This window comes from Lepidochelys kempii, chromosome 5, assembly GCF_965140285.1.
Source record: "Lepidochelys kempii isolate rLepKem1 chromosome 5, rLepKem1.hap1, whole genome shotgun sequence".
Lineage (NCBI taxonomy): Eukaryota > Metazoa > Chordata > Testudines > Cheloniidae > Lepidochelys > Lepidochelys kempii.
In genome coordinates, this window is record NC_136384.1 from 71,959,227 (window position 1) to 71,974,704 (window position 15,478).

General features: G+C 41.5%; 1 protein-coding gene across 8 annotated transcripts in view; it reads left to right on the forward strand.

Moving 5' to 3' along the window:
* APC (APC regulator of Wnt signaling pathway) overlaps nt 1-15,478 on the forward strand; it is a 189,215-nt gene that overhangs the window by 69,524 nt on the left and 104,213 nt on the right. For all 8 annotated transcript variants that reach the window (XM_073344697.2, XM_073344696.2, XM_073344701.2 and 5 more), the window contains 2 exons: nt 10,362-10,446; nt 10,967-11,168. In XM_073344697.2, coding sequence (XP_073200798.1) covers nt 10,362-10,446; nt 10,967-11,168 — 287 coding nt within the window. The remainder of the gene's footprint in view (nt 1-10,361; nt 10,447-10,966; nt 11,169-15,478) is intronic.

Here is a 15,478-nt window from a genome sequence, read left to right on the forward strand (position 1 = left end):
CAAGGGTCGGTCCTGGGGCCAGTTTTGTTCAATATCTTCATAAATGATCTGGAGGATGGTGTGGATTGCACTCTCAGCAAATTTGCGGATGATACTAAACTGGGAGGAGTGGTAGATACGCTGGAGGGGAGGGATAGGTTACAGAAGGACCTAGACAAATTGGAGGATTGGGCCAAAAGAAATCTGATGAGGTTCAATAAGGATAAGTGCAGGGTCCTGCACTTAGGACGGAAGAACCCAATGCACAGCTACAGTCTAGGGACCGAATGGCTAGGCAGCAGTTCTGCGGAAAAGGACCTAGGGGTGACAGTGGACGAGAAGCTGGATATGAGTCAGCAGTGTGCCCTTGTTGCCAAGAAGGCCAATGGCATTTTGGGATGTACAAGAAGGGGCATAGCGAGCAGATCGAGGGATGTGATCGTTCCCCTCTATTCGACATTGGTGAGGCCTCATCTGGAGTACTGTGTCCAGTTTTGGGCCCCACACTTCAAGAAGGATGTGGATAAATTGGAGAGAGTCCAGCGAAGGGCAACAAAAATGATTAGGGGACTGGAACACATGAGTTATGAGGAGAGGCTGAGGGAGCTGGGCTTGTTTAGCCTGCAGAAGAGAAGAATGAGGGGGGATTTGATAGCTGCTTTCAACTACCTGAGAGGTGGTTCCAGAGAGGATGGCTCTAGACTGTTCTCAATGGTAGCAGATGACAGAACGAGGAGTAATGGTCTCAAGTTGCAGTGGGGGAGGTTTAGATTGGATATTAGGAAAAACTTTTTCACTAAGAGGGTGGTGAAACACTGGAATGCGTTACCTAGGGAGGTGGTAGAATCTCCTTCCTTAGAGGTTTTTAAGGTCAGGCTTGACAAAGCCCTGGCTGGGATGATTTAACTGGGAATTGGTCCTGCTTTGAGCAGGGGGTTGGACTAGATGACCTTCTGGGGTCCCTTCCAACCCTGATATTCTATGATTCTATGATTCTATGAAAATGTAAAGTCAACCTTCACGCAGCAGTCTTAAACTTTTGAAGGCCATAGACAAAGTAAATGTGTCCTCTTAATCACAACATTGGGAAATAAGATTTCTAAGGGCTAATTCTGTTCCTTGTACATTTGCATTATGAAATTTTCTTTCTTTGATCATTTAGAATTGGGTGGTTGATCATGTGGAGCCATAGAAGTGGGACATACTTTATAGAGGTAATAGTAATAGAAAAGATTTTCAAAAATTGGTGCCTGTTTGACTCATAAGCCCGTATTTAGGTTACTAAATAAGTGGTCTGATTTTCAAAAGTGTTCAGTACCTAGCATCTGAGTTCATTGGGAGCTTCATTTGGTCTCTGAATTTACTTCAGAAAATGTTGTTATATAAAGTATTTCTGCAGTGACTGAAGTCCTAATCTTGGAGACATTTATGTCTTTATGCATGCAGACATTTATGCCTTTGAGTAAGGCTAAGTGGGAGAATGATTTCTGTGAGGTTCTCTTCAAGAAGTTTTGCTTGCACTATTCTGTCAGGGGGCTGACTGTCTCACTTGCCCCCACCCCTGGCAGAATGAGCCTCTGGGGTCACCAAAATGCCCTGGAGATTCACCAAGGCCTTCCATCTGGAGGCCCTGTGTTTCTTTCACTTTCTGTGGACCCACAATATCTTTCTGCTTCCAGGATCATCAGGATTGAGGGTTCTTCATGGAAACAGTAGTACATGCCCTGGTTGTATTATTTTTTCCTGAGTAATTGATTCAGGGTTGGTGTGGGGGATAATATATGCCATTCTGCCCAATGTGGGGCTGCCCACCTCCTTTCCCCAGGCCAGTCTCCTCCACTGGATCTTAGTCATGCAGCTCACTTTCAAAGATCCCATCCATCCTTTCCATGCAGAAGGGAAGAGGGAACCATAATCAGGCCGTGATGTAGGGGAGAGAAGGCAATTTTTAATCTGAATATGCTATTTACATATAAGGGATAAAATCTGATAGTGGTCAACCAAAAAGTATTGAGCTTGAAACACAGATAAACTTAGAAGACAAAAATATCAGCTTATATGCATTTTTATTAAGACTAGTTTTATTATACTAGTCAATGGAAAAGAAATCAAATCAAATACACTCTAAGAATTATTCCTCTTGTGTGATTATGCAACTAATGTAATTTGACAAATTGGGATGGGTTTTTCCATAATTATATACACTGAATAATGTTCAAACTTTGAGTACCTTGAAAATATATTCTTTTATGCTGAATTTTGCCAGCTGTATTTCAGTTTCAGATATCACTGAATATGTGCATTTAAACAAGTGGGAAGGGATGCCTTTTCTGTGACTTTACAGAGTCCTTAGTGATTTTCTGTTACTTCATTTCCAGAAGCATTGGCTTTTGGAAATAGTTCTAAAGGTTGCATGCAGAAACCCAACTGATTGGATAATCAAATAAAAACACTTATTTTTGTGAGAAGAATATTAGGCAAGATCGAGCTGGTGATGTTTATAGTCACTGACATGACTTTGGACATGCTATTCTCGCTCAGCACAAAATGGGATATTTAAACTGATCTGACATTGGACTTAAACTAAAAACTGAACATAATTCAATATGTAGCTACAGAAAATGACAGCTTTGGAGCACAGTGACATCAGATGAATACAGCTACTAGTTTTCTTACTGAAAACATCACCGTCCAAAGAATCTGATAAGTTAATAGCCTTTGTTATGTGAACTGAAGTTATATTTTCCTAAAGTGAAAAGTTGAGCTATCATAGTGTTTCAAGAGGCAATAATATGCTATTGACTATTACTATAATTAGTACTACTAACCGGGTTTCAAGTTCGGATTTTTATGGAGGTCAGGTAAGATATCCTTTAAAGTTATAGTAATATTGGAGGAACTTTCAGTGATGGGTACCCTTGGGAAGTGGGGTTGTAAGGCACCTTGCTACCATCTGCCTTGAGTGTGAGGAAGCCTTGTCTGTGCCTGCTGTGGGTCAGGAATCAGTTCCCCAACTCTGCCAGCATTTAGTAACATGAACACCGCCTTTCAGGCTTCTGCAGGCCCTGTTCTCCCTTTAGAGGTTAATGATAGGGACACTCCAACTCCTGAGCACAGTGTGTCCCCCTGTTCCACTGGACTCACTCAGAATTCACAGATCTGCTATTCTCAAAGGAATAGTATACATCGGCTTACCAGTTTCATCTCAGGATCACCACTCTGCTCTACACACAGCACTTAAATACATGTATAGTAAAAACAAGAAGTTTATTTAACAAAGAACAGAGATTTAAGAAGTAGTAAGTAGAATTCATGGAAATATATGATTACATATAAAATAAAATCATACATACAAAATAAAATAAAATTAAAATAAAAGCATGCTTTCTAGAGCCTAAACAAGCTATTCTCCTGTCTCAAAAAGGTTGGGTCACTTGAAATTTCTCTCCCAGAATCAGCCAGCCAGACCAGCTGTAATCTTCTGTTCATAAGACAAGTCAGCTGGCAGCTTGTCTCCTGAGTGAAGGATAGCTGGTTGTATCTCTGCACCCTCAATATAGTTCCAGTGATCCATTGCCTTCACTTGTTGTAGTAACTAGTATGTAGAAACCGGACCCTGTAACCCTTATTTATACCTGTGCCCTCTGCCAGTTGACTCCAAGTGGTCCCTTGGTCACACCTCCACAAATGCATAATAAATTGTTCAGGTTTTTTTTACCCCATTATTTCAATATTTTTTAAATGTTGCTCAGTACATTTGACTATAGACCTATTTGAGTTTGTTTTTATATTTACATTTTACAGCCCTGCTTCTATTTTTTTTAAAACCTGTGTTAATGGGAGAGATGCACAAAACTGGAGATGAATATGAAAGATCCATCCACCTTTGTATGCAGTTACCAAACATTAGGAAACTTTCAGCATTTTTGGTTTAAAAATATAAACACAAGTAAACATTGGTCCTTTTTTGCTGACAGGAGTGCGAGATGCAAAAATTCTGTGTGCTTTTTTGATTAGGTTGCAGTTCTAAATCTTGTCATTCTAAATTATGTAGAATAATACTAGTTTTAATCCTGTGTTGTACAGTTTGAGAGAAATGCCTGTTTGCAATCTCTTAATCTGATAACAGAAAAAGTTGCTCTTACATATAAACATTTAAACCTATTCTGATTACAAACATGGTAAGAAACATATAATGAGGTGTGATGTAGTGTGAAAATGAATGTCATTCAGTCAAGGCCAGGTACTTTGGAATATTTGGAACATCAGATATGAAGACCATGTTACTAAATATGCAAAATCAGGCTCTAAATTCTTTTTGACTAGGTACCCAGAGCTGTCAGTCAAAATCACCAACCCAGACAGCTGACTATGTCTTTTAAAGTCGTTTCATAACTGGATTTTTTCCTGATGTTGACAAGTGTCTGCACCTCCCTTGCATCTCAAGGGAAAGCTCACTTGAATTTAATGACTGACCCTCTTAAAAATAAGAGCTTACATTTAAATGGCCCAGCAAGTTCAATATATCTTGTTTTTTGCATATTAACCCAACTTGATGCCAAGATTGGGATATCTGTGGCAGCTGTTTACATCTACCTCAAATTTTATTTCAGGAGAAGTATTGGTTTATTTTGCTACAGTCTGAATAAATTTAAAGTTTCAGATAAATGAAAGTATGCAACAAACAGAAGTTCATTAAAGTTAAAGAAACAAAACATGTAAAGAACAGTGACAGTTCTGTCATAATAAACCCAGACCCAACAGACTACCAGAAGCTGGGACTGAATGATAGGGGATGGATCACTTGATAAATTGCCCTGTTCTGTTGAAATTGCCCTGTTCTGCACCAGGACTATCTGAAGGCAGGTTACTGGGCTAGATGGACCATTGGGCCTACCCGGTGTGAATGTACTTGTGTTTTTAATGAGCTGGGGCCAGGGCTCTGTGCATGTCCCCTTCCCCCCTTGACTCCCATTTCCCCTCCCCATCATTAATTTGCTTTCTGTCTGGGAGATAAATCATTCAGAGTGACAACATATTAAATTCTATTGGGAGGCTGAGCAGGGATATAGTTATACAGAAAGGCATAAATTGGTGCCATCGACCAGTTTGATCTATAGACAATTCCACAGGTGCTTGAAGCTGTGACTGTGCTAATCAAATGGCAGGGGCTCTATTTGTTCCCCATGTTCCTCCCCCTTTTGGTTTTCTGATCGATCCTCCCCTGAAAATCAGTAGGATTTTAGATATTGATGCCTAGAGCATTCCTTGAAATTTTGGAAATGATCAGTTGTGATGTTCAAAAGTTAATGCGTTGCATACAGACAGATAAACACAGAAATGCTGTTGAATTTGAGTGTAAGGCCATCACAAGTTCAACCAACAAGTTTACTATAAACTGATGTTTCATAGCTCTCTACTTTCCATTGCTATCTTTAAATGATTCCTTTGCCTATATCAGTACAAATTTCCCCATGCTTGGCCGTTTTGACAGTGAGGCCTGGTCTGCACTTGGGCATGGCTACATCACTTCCCCTAAGTGCTGTGCCTATGCCTACCTAAGTACCAGTGTAGATGCAGCTAGAATGGAAGAATGCTTCTGTTGACCTACCCACCAATGCTGAGGGAGGCAGATTACCTACAGTGATGCAGGGGGGACGACCCCTTCCATCACTGTAGGAAGCATCTACATGATGTACTCAATGCTTTTTTTGCCTCTGTTTTCACTAACAAGGTCAGCTCCCAGACTGCTGCGCTGGGCATCACAAAATGCGGAAGAGATGGCCAGCCCTCTGTGGAGATAGAGGCGGTTAGGGACTATTTAGAAAAGCTGGACGTGCACAAGTCCCTGGGGCCGGACGAGTTGCATCCGAGAGTGCTGAAGGAATTGGCGGCTGTGATTGCAGAGCCACTGGCCATTATCTTTGAAAACTCGTGGCGAACCGGGGAAGTCCCGGATGACTGGAAAAAGGCTAATGTAGTGCCAATCTTTAAAAAAGGGAAGAAGGAAGATCCTGGGAACTACAGGCCAGTCAGCCTCACCTCAGTCCCTGGAAAAATCATGGAGCAGGTCCTCAAAGAATCAATCCTGAAGCACTTGCATGAGAGGAAAGTGATCAGGAACAGCCAGCATGGATTCACCAAGGGAAGGTCATGCCTGACTAATCTAATCGCCTTTTATGATGAGATTACTGGTTCTGTGGATGAAGGGAAAGCAGTGGATGTATTGTTTCTTGACTTTAGCAAAGCTTTTGACACGGTCTCCCATAGTATTCTTGTCAGCAAGTTAAGGAAGTATGGGCTGGATGAATGCACTATAAGGTGGGTAGAAAGCTGGCTAAATTGTCGGGCTCAACGGGTAGTGATCAATGGCTCCATGTCTAGTTGGCAGCCGGTATCAAGTGGAGTGCCCCAAGGGTCGGTCCTGGGGCCGGTTTTATTCAATATCTTCATAAATGATCTGGAAGATGGTGTGGATTGCACTCTCAGCAAATTTGCGGATGATACTAAACTGGGAGGAGTGGTAGATACGCTGGAGGGGAGGGATAGGATACAGAAGGACCTAGACCAATTGGAAGATTGGGCCAAAAGGAATCTGATGAGGTTCAATAAGGATAAGTGCAGGGTCCTGCACTTAGGACGGAAGAACCCAATGCACAGCTACAGACTAGGGACCGAATGGCTGGCAGCAGTTCTGCAGAAAAGGACCTAGGGGTGACAGTGGACGAGAAGCTGGATATGAGTCAGCAGTGTGCCCTTGTTGCCAAGAAGGCCAATGGCATTTTGGGATGTATAAGTAGGGGCATAGCGAGCAGATCGAGGGACGTGATCGTTCCCCTCTATTCGACATTGGTGAGGCCTCATCTGGAGTACTGTGTCCAGTTTTGGGCCCCACACTTCAAGAAGGATGTGGATAAATTGGAGAGAGTCCAGCGAAGGGCAACAAAAATGATTAGGGGACTGGAACACATGAGTTATGAGGAGAGGCTGAGGGAGCTGGGATTGTTTAGCCTGCAGAAGAGAAGAATGAGAGGGGATTTGATAGCTGCTTTCAACTACCTGAAAGGGGGTTCCAAAGAGGATGGCTCTAGACTGTTCTCAATGGTAGCAGATGACAGAACGAGGAGTAATGGTCTCAAGTTGCAGTGGGGGAGGTTTAGATTGGATATTAGGAAAAACTTTTTCACTAAGAGGGTGGTGAAACACTGGAATGCGTTACCTAGGGAGGTGGTAGAATCTCCTTCCTTAGAGGTTTTTAAGGTCAGGCTTGACAAAGCCCTGGCTGGGATGATTTAACTGGGAATTGGTCCTGCTTTGAGCAGGGGGTTGGACTAGATGACCTTCTGGGGTCCCTTCCAACCCTGATATTCTATGATTCTATGATTCTATGGTACTTCAGCAGCATAGTTGTGCTGCGGTAGCACCTGTAGCGTAGACGTGGCATCAGAACAGGTCCACTTCATACAGATGGACTCAGATCTGCTGGAGCCTTCGTACTTAGGATGCCACCCTCCTGGAGACCCAAAATAAGGAAAATAGTGTTAAATTAAGTAAATACAAAATTTGCAGTGATTTAACTTTTACTGTTTAAAAAACAGTTTAGTTAAGCTGGTGCAAAACTCTTTGTAGATGCTCTTTATTTTGGTTTGGGTGATTTTGTTTTACTTTAGTCAGTAAAGAAGTGAAGTTTAGACTTGAAATTAGATGACGGTTTCTAACCATCAGAGGAGTGAAGTTTTGGAATAGCCTTCCAAGGGAAGCAGTGGGGGCAAAAGACCTATCTGGCTTTAAGATTAGACTCGATAAGTTTATGGAGGAGATGGTATGATGGGATAACGTGATTTTGGCAATTAATTGATCTTTAAATATTCATGGTAAATAGGCCCAATGGCCTGTGATGGGATCTTAGATGGGGTGGGATCTGAGTTACTACAGAAAATTCTTTCCTGGGTATCTGGCTGGTGAATCTTGCCCATATGCTCAGGGTTTAGTTGATCGCCATATTTGGGGTCGGGAAGGAATTTTCCTTCAGGGCAGATTGGAAGAAGCCCTAGAGGTTTTTCGCCTTCCTCTGTAGCATGGGGCACGGGTCACTTGCTGGAGGAGTCTCTGCTCCTTGAAGTCTTTAAACCACGATTTGAGGACTTCAATAGCTCAGACATAAGTGAGAGGTTTTTCGCAGGAGTGGGTGGGTGAGATTCTGTGGCCTGCATTGTGCAGGAGGTCAGACTAGATGATCATAATGGTCCCTTCTGACCTTAATATCTATGAATCTATGACTTAAGCTAAATCCATCTAAGAGTGAGTTATATTGAAGTAGGAATATGTGCACTCACACTTGCACAGGTTTAAAAACACACTTTTCTAGTTAAAATGGTGCAATACATATCTAACAAAAATGACATCACCACAATTGTACCTCAGTTGTTTTGAGTAAAGATATAATTTCAAAACCCCACACTAGTTCTGCAGAAGTCAGTAGGAGTACAGCAGAAGAAAAGGTTGCAGATTGGGTCCTGGACTTGTGAAAAAAAAAAAAATTAATTTGCATCAACCACCGTGTAAAATATTTTATACCATCTGTGACAACTCTTAAATTTGGCAGGATAGAAAATTGCTACCTGACCTTTAATCTAATGGGAAAAAAAGATAAAATGTAGTTTAACAAATTATTTGACTAGGCTAGAGAAATAAGAGAATATATGAATGAGCAATTCCCTTTGACAACATCACACCAACCCATTTTTAGTGTTGTTTTAATAAATTCTCTATCTTGTTCTCCAGGAGTTTAAAAAATTTATAACTCATTTCAAAGGCTTTCTCCCCACCTCTAGCCCTCAGCAGCATGGGAATCAAGGGGGTCAGGTTATTGTGTCTGAACTATATAGTTCCATTGGCTGAAACACTGGCCTGTAATTGAACAGTGTGCCACAACTACTTGTGCAGCCCAGAGACTGCAGAGTGGCTGTGTAGTTGCTCCATGCTCTGACCCCTAGTTGGTGCAGGGAAAATTATATCACCCTACCCTGTGGAAGTGTCTCCTCAAAACCCTTATACTTGAAATTTGCATTGGGGACAATAATTGGAGCCTGAATAGGACTTTAAGGTTGCACCCCTATCATAATATAGAACATCTTAGCTTCTAAGGGAATCCATTCTTTCTCTCTTCCTCCCTACCTCTTAGTGGAGTACAATGTATCTGGTATCTCTGCTGAACGTGTTCCAGGAATTGTTTGCATTGAGGAAGAGTGGCTCAGCAGACATTTCCTTAAAATACAAAGGACAGCAACTGGACGAAGATACTTGTAATTGTTTGTCTAGAATTCTTTAGGTTTGTAACAGTAAACAAAAAGATGCACAATTCTTGATGTAGGAGCAGTTATCCATATATAATAGCTAAGGAGTACCTCTCTAATTATTTGGACATGGTCTCTCTCTGTGACTACTGTTTCTTTTAAAAGCAGTTTCTAAACCATGAGATAAGATGAATAATATTTTATTCCTGTTGAGGGGGAGGGGTTTGCCTGTGGCAATGCTTTTCAATTTATTTTTGTTATTGATGGAGTCTCCATTGTAATAGCAAAAGCTTTCAGACTTAACTCACATTTGATTGTTCACCTGAATTTAGGCCATTGAGCATTTGGAGCCTGGAGGTAATCAGTGTTTTTACAGTGAATCTTTTCTGCATCGTGTTTTTTTTCTTGCTCAGTTATATAATTTGATCAAACATTGCTTTTATAGTATAGAGTGGAAAGAGATGTTTGCTTCAAATCCTAGGCTGTACATGTGTGAGTCTTAAATCTTTTTCTCATAGGCCAGGTAGTAGCAGCTGTAATATGTTATGATCCGTAATACTTAGTTACTACAGTGATAAGTCTTTATGGAGAAACTTTGGCAACTCAGCACCTATGCTTCTACTAAAGTCATTGGGAGTTAAAGATGCTCAGTTCCTCTGAAAATTAAGCTACTTTTATTTTGGTGCCTAAATAATAGATTTACAAGACTAATTTTAGGCACACAAGTTTGAAAACGTTGGCCTTCATTTCTGTGCACCTTGATTTCGCCACGTGTAACATAAAGAGAACGCCTAACTCCTTGAAATACTGAGATAAATTGTGCTGTAAAAGGTGATGTGCTATTTTAAGGGAATGAACTCCTGAATGCAGTCGTATTTGAAAGAATGTTGAAATCAAGTCAAATAACATTTTAATGACAGTGGATTACTGTTCAGATGAAATGTTGCAGTGGGCTTGTGCCAATATTGCATTAGTAGTTATAGTGAAATCTGGTATTTGGAGAGGAAGAGATACATTTGTTCTGTGTTTCAATTGTTGTGGTATGGATTTTTTTTTTAGTTGTGCTCCGCTCTTTTTTTTTTACAGGAGGTGCTGAAACAGCTACAGGGAAGCATTGAAGATGAGGCAATGGCTTCTTCTGGACAGATTGATTTGTTGGAGCGACTTAAAGGTAAATTTGGAAAGATTTTTAAATAGGGTTACTTGCTTGCCAATCGTAGTTGCTGAGGTGTAATATTTTCAAGGATCTCAAATCCCCCTGACTTTCAGTGAAACTTAAGACTCCTAAGTGCCTAAGTCACTTTTAAAAATAGAACTAAAGACCCTAAATCACTTAGGTGCTTTTTGAAATGTTTATCCTAAGTCTCCATGCAAAATACTATTGATACACAAGCTACATTTTATTGAACTTTCATAAAACTGCACTTGATTTGTATTGCTCAAATAGGGGTTTATTACCTTTTTGTTTAGATTAATAACATGATCCTCCAACTGTACTATCAAGGTTGGTTGGTTTACACAATATTTTCCTTTGGGATCTGTAGAAAAACCTGTTTGTTTCCACCAACCTGAAGACAAAAAAAAGTTTACATGACACACACAAAATATAAAATTAAGGTGTAAACAATTTTTTAGGTTTGCTGCTATTAAGCTTCTGTTCTATAAAGCTTTGTTCTTTATTTTTCATTCAGAACTGAACTTGGATAGCGGTAACTTTCCTGGAGTGAAGCTAAGGCCAAAGATGTCCTTGCATTCATATGGAAGCAGGGAAGGGTCCGTGTCAAGCCGTTCAGGAGAATGCAGCCCTGTTCCCATGGGATCATTTCCAAGAAGAGGGTTTATGAACGGAAGCAGAGAGAGCACTGGTTATTTAGAAGAACTAGAGAAAGAAAGGTAACTTTTTAATTGGTGTTCATTGTGCATCAACTTCTTTTAATTTTAAAAATATAAACTTGGTGATATCTTTAAAACAAAATGAAAAATATCCCCCCACACTAATATTATTCAGCCATCACTTGTATTTATTTTGGGCAACAGCATACTCTGAATTAGATGAACACTTAAACCTGTTGTAGATTCCAGGTTCCATTAAATACAGAAGAAAGTGCAATTAAAACATGTACTGTTACTTCAAGTGTTTGTCCATGTGTGTTCCACTGTTGCACCCCAAGCCTTGATTTTGGATTCTTTTGGCCAGCAGTGTCTGAGAGTTAGTGTTAGCATGTATTTGATACTTAGTGTTTTCTTTTGATTTAAAAAAAAAAAGGCAGAAAAAAGCTTTTTTCTCTGAAGGACTTCATCTGGTACTGTCCAGCCCTTATGATAGAACAGAGGTTTCCAGGATTTAAGATGTGTCCTCCTTGTGAGGCAGTAATGCCCCTTAATGATGGACATTCAGTGATGGACATCCATAATAATGGATATTATGCCTCAAGCAATTAAGGGCACATTCTAGAGAGATGTGCCATCTGCAAGTTGTTCTCGAACAGAACACAAAAAATGAGAAGTTTACCTGAAGCTGTTTTTAATGAACATGACTATGCACCACTCCTCATCTCCTGGAGTGTCTGGAACTAAAATCCTTGAGCAGACCTCTACAAAAAGTCTTCCATTGTTTCTGAGGGTATCGCTACAAAGCAAAGAAAAACCCATAGCTGGCCTATGCCAGCCAAATTGAGCTCGCGGGGCTCAAACTGTGGCTCCAACTGTGTTTCGTTGCGGTGTAGACTTTTGGGCTTGGGCTGGAACCCAAGCTCTGTGACCCTGCAGAAGCCCGGAAGTCTACATGACAATGAAACAGCTCCACAGCCTGAGCTCCACGAGCCCGAGTTAGTTGACATGGGCCAGCAAAGGTTTTTCTTTGCTGTGTAGACATACCCAGAGGGATCTTCCTAAGTGTCCAGTAAAACATCTGTGGATAGGGGAAGAAAGGATCACTGGTCCTCTAAGGGGTATAGATCTAGGTCCCCCCTCGTCAGGTCCTAGCACTAAACAGCAGGAACCCTTTCATTCTGCTGCTCAGAAGGGTAGTTCAAGGCCCAGGGAGGGTCCCTCTGAAACCCATGGTACGGGGGGGGCGGGGCTGTGTTGATCGCCTGTGATATACAGGAGATCAGACTTAGATGATCTGGTGATCCCTTCTGGTCTTAAACTTTGACTCTGACACTCAGACACTGGCCGCCCTGCCACTGGAGCACAGAGGCGCCTGATACTGATGTCTTTGGTACTGATTACTCTGGTACTGACCATTTCCATTCACATGAGTCTTTATGGCTTTGATAAATCTCAGAGTCTCTGTGGTCTTGGAATCACTGCAATTGTCAGTGGTCAAAATTCCTCTTGTACCATCCACTACTGCCTTTCCAATACCAAGCACACTTATAGTACTAAATAGTCAGTATACTGAGTGATTGCCTAGCACCCCAGCTATAACTGCTTCTGCCCTAGAAAAGGATTATTCTTTCTCCCTCCTCTGGTTCTGCCTGTACCAGGGAGGTGCCACCTTCTCATTCATTAGGGTGTGGGTCCTTTGCTATCTATGTATCAGAAAGGGACTCTAGGGCATACTGCTATTATCCAATGCCCAAAAGTTCTAGGAGAAACACTGCCTCTTGGTACCTGCCTGAATGGGTGCCATATCATTGTCAGTGTCTTGTTCATACTGAGCACAATGGGGACTACAACCTGTCAGAAAGCCTGCTTCTGCCACACAGTCTAGAGCTAGGTCTTCCTCTCTCCTGAGCCATCGGGGGGTATGGGGCTTCAGTTCCACCTACTGCTCAGCAGAAACAAGGCTTTGATAAGGAAGAGTTAGACTAATGACCACGCCATGCCAACTCGTATATCATCATCTCCTAATTAGGCTGTGGTACCTTCAACGTCTAGTGCATAGCCTGATGACTATAAGACCTTTTAGGAGTTACAGCACAGGATCATGGAAGTTATCCAGAAGAAGTCACACAAGCACTTGAACATTTTACACATCTCTGCCGGGATGCCTTACAATGCTTATAAATGAGGGCATTTTGGAGTCAAACAAGCTACATTGACAGATGGCTGCTTTCTTAGTGATGACATCAAAATGGGGACATCACCATTTTCAGGTACTCATGTATATATTGCTCTATATACATTGAGCAATTTTATACCCTCCTGGTACCTGTATCTTTGGTTTTAGCAAAGATCCATGAGAGGACCAACCGTCATGGGTCATTAAAATCAAACCCTGAGATAAGGATCCCAATAAACAAGATCTATTCAGTTGCAAAAATTACTCCTCAGTCAGTTTGCAGTTGAGAATTGCCAATTATCAGACCTTTTTCGTGAAATATGACTATTAAAATTGAGACACTATCTCCAAATTTTCCAACAAGATTCATCATGACATCAAAGAGGTATCAAAGTTCATTATCTTGGAGAGACAGCTGGTTGCATGCAGCTCTCAATGTGTCAGACACAACAGCCAACTCCATGGCCATCTCAGTGACCAGTCCTCTGCTCCAGATGAGGCTAGGTCCAGGGATCTCTGTCAGAAGTGATTAGAGTCCCCTGGACTCCAAATCTAATGTATACATATCCTCTGATTCCACTAATCTCAAGAGTCATCCGGGTACTAAACCAAGATGATCATGCTGGCACCAGCCTGGCCAAGGCAGTTCTGGTTCTCAGAGCTGATGAATCTCTGTTTGTCCTCCAGTCCAATTACCTCTTCAGCCAGACATAATATCAAAAAGGAAGGGGTAGATGGTCCCTTCAGATCATCCATGCACCTCATACCATGAAGCCTGGCAGGGTAACATTGGTAGAGAGAGAAGCTACTGGGTGGAGGTACAGAATATCCTTATCCACAGTAGAAAGGACTTTTCAAAGGTTGGTTTATTCAGTCAATCCCACCAACGTCCGTTATCTCTGAAACTCACATACCTGATATACTGGAATATCTCCTGTCCTTAAGGAATTCAAGACTGTCTGTCTGTAAATTCCCTTAATGTTCACCTAGCAACCATTTCAGCTTGACATGCTCCCATTCAGGGCCATTGAACATTCTCATGTCCCACAGTAGCTAGATTCTTGAAGGGCCTTATGCAGGTGCCTCTCCTTCCATGGGATTGCGACGTAGTGCTGATGGGTCCATCCTTTCAGCCCCATGCTATGTTTCCTCTTCCACTTGTCCATCAAAATAGCCTCTTAGTGGCTATAACATTGGCCAGAAAGGCAGTAGGGTGATGGGACCTCCGTATATGATGCCTCATAGAGACAGGAGGACCTTGTTGCCTTCCCCAAAGTTTTTGCCAAAGCTAGTCTTTGACTTCCATTTCAACCAAATAATATACGTGCCTGTATTTTTCCCAAGCCACATTCCAACAAAGGCAAAAATAAAGTTTACACTTCAGTCAAGGTTCCTTCCCCACTCTGAACTCTAGGGTACAGATGTGGGGATCTGCATGAAAAACCCCCTAAGCTTATTTTTACCAGCTTAGTTTAAAACTTCCCCAAGGTACAAGCTATTTTACCTTTTGCCCTTGGACTTTATTGCTGCCACCACCAAGTGTCTAACAAATATATAACAGGGAAAGAGCCCACTTGGAAACCTCTTTCCCCCCTAGAATCCTCCCAAACTCTACACCCCCTTTCCTGGGGAAGGCTTGAGAAAAATCCCCACAATTTGCATCGATGAACACAGACCCAAACCCTTGGATCTGAAGAACAATGAAAAAGCAATCAGGTTCTTAGAAGAAGAATTTTAATTGAAGAAAAAGTAAAAGAATCACCTATGTAAAATCAGGATGGTAAATACCTTACAGGGTAATCAGATTCAAAACATAGAGAATCCCTCTAGGCAAAACCTTAAGTTACAAAAAGACACAAAAACAGGAATATCCATTCCATTCAGCACAGCTTATTTTATCAGCCATTTAAAGAAATCATAATCTAACTTATATCTAGCTAGATTACTTACTAAGTTCTAAGACTCCATTCCTGTTCTTTACCCGGCAAAAGCATCACACAGACAGAGCCTTTATTTTTTCCTCCCCCCTTCCCGCCCACAGCTTTGAAAGTATCTTGTCTCCTCATTGGTCATTTTGGTCAGGTGCCAGCGAGGTTATCCTAGCTTCTCAACCCTTTACAGGTGAGAGGATTTTTCCTCTGGCCAGGAGGGATTTAAAGGTGTTTACCCTTCCCTTTATATTTATGACACGCCC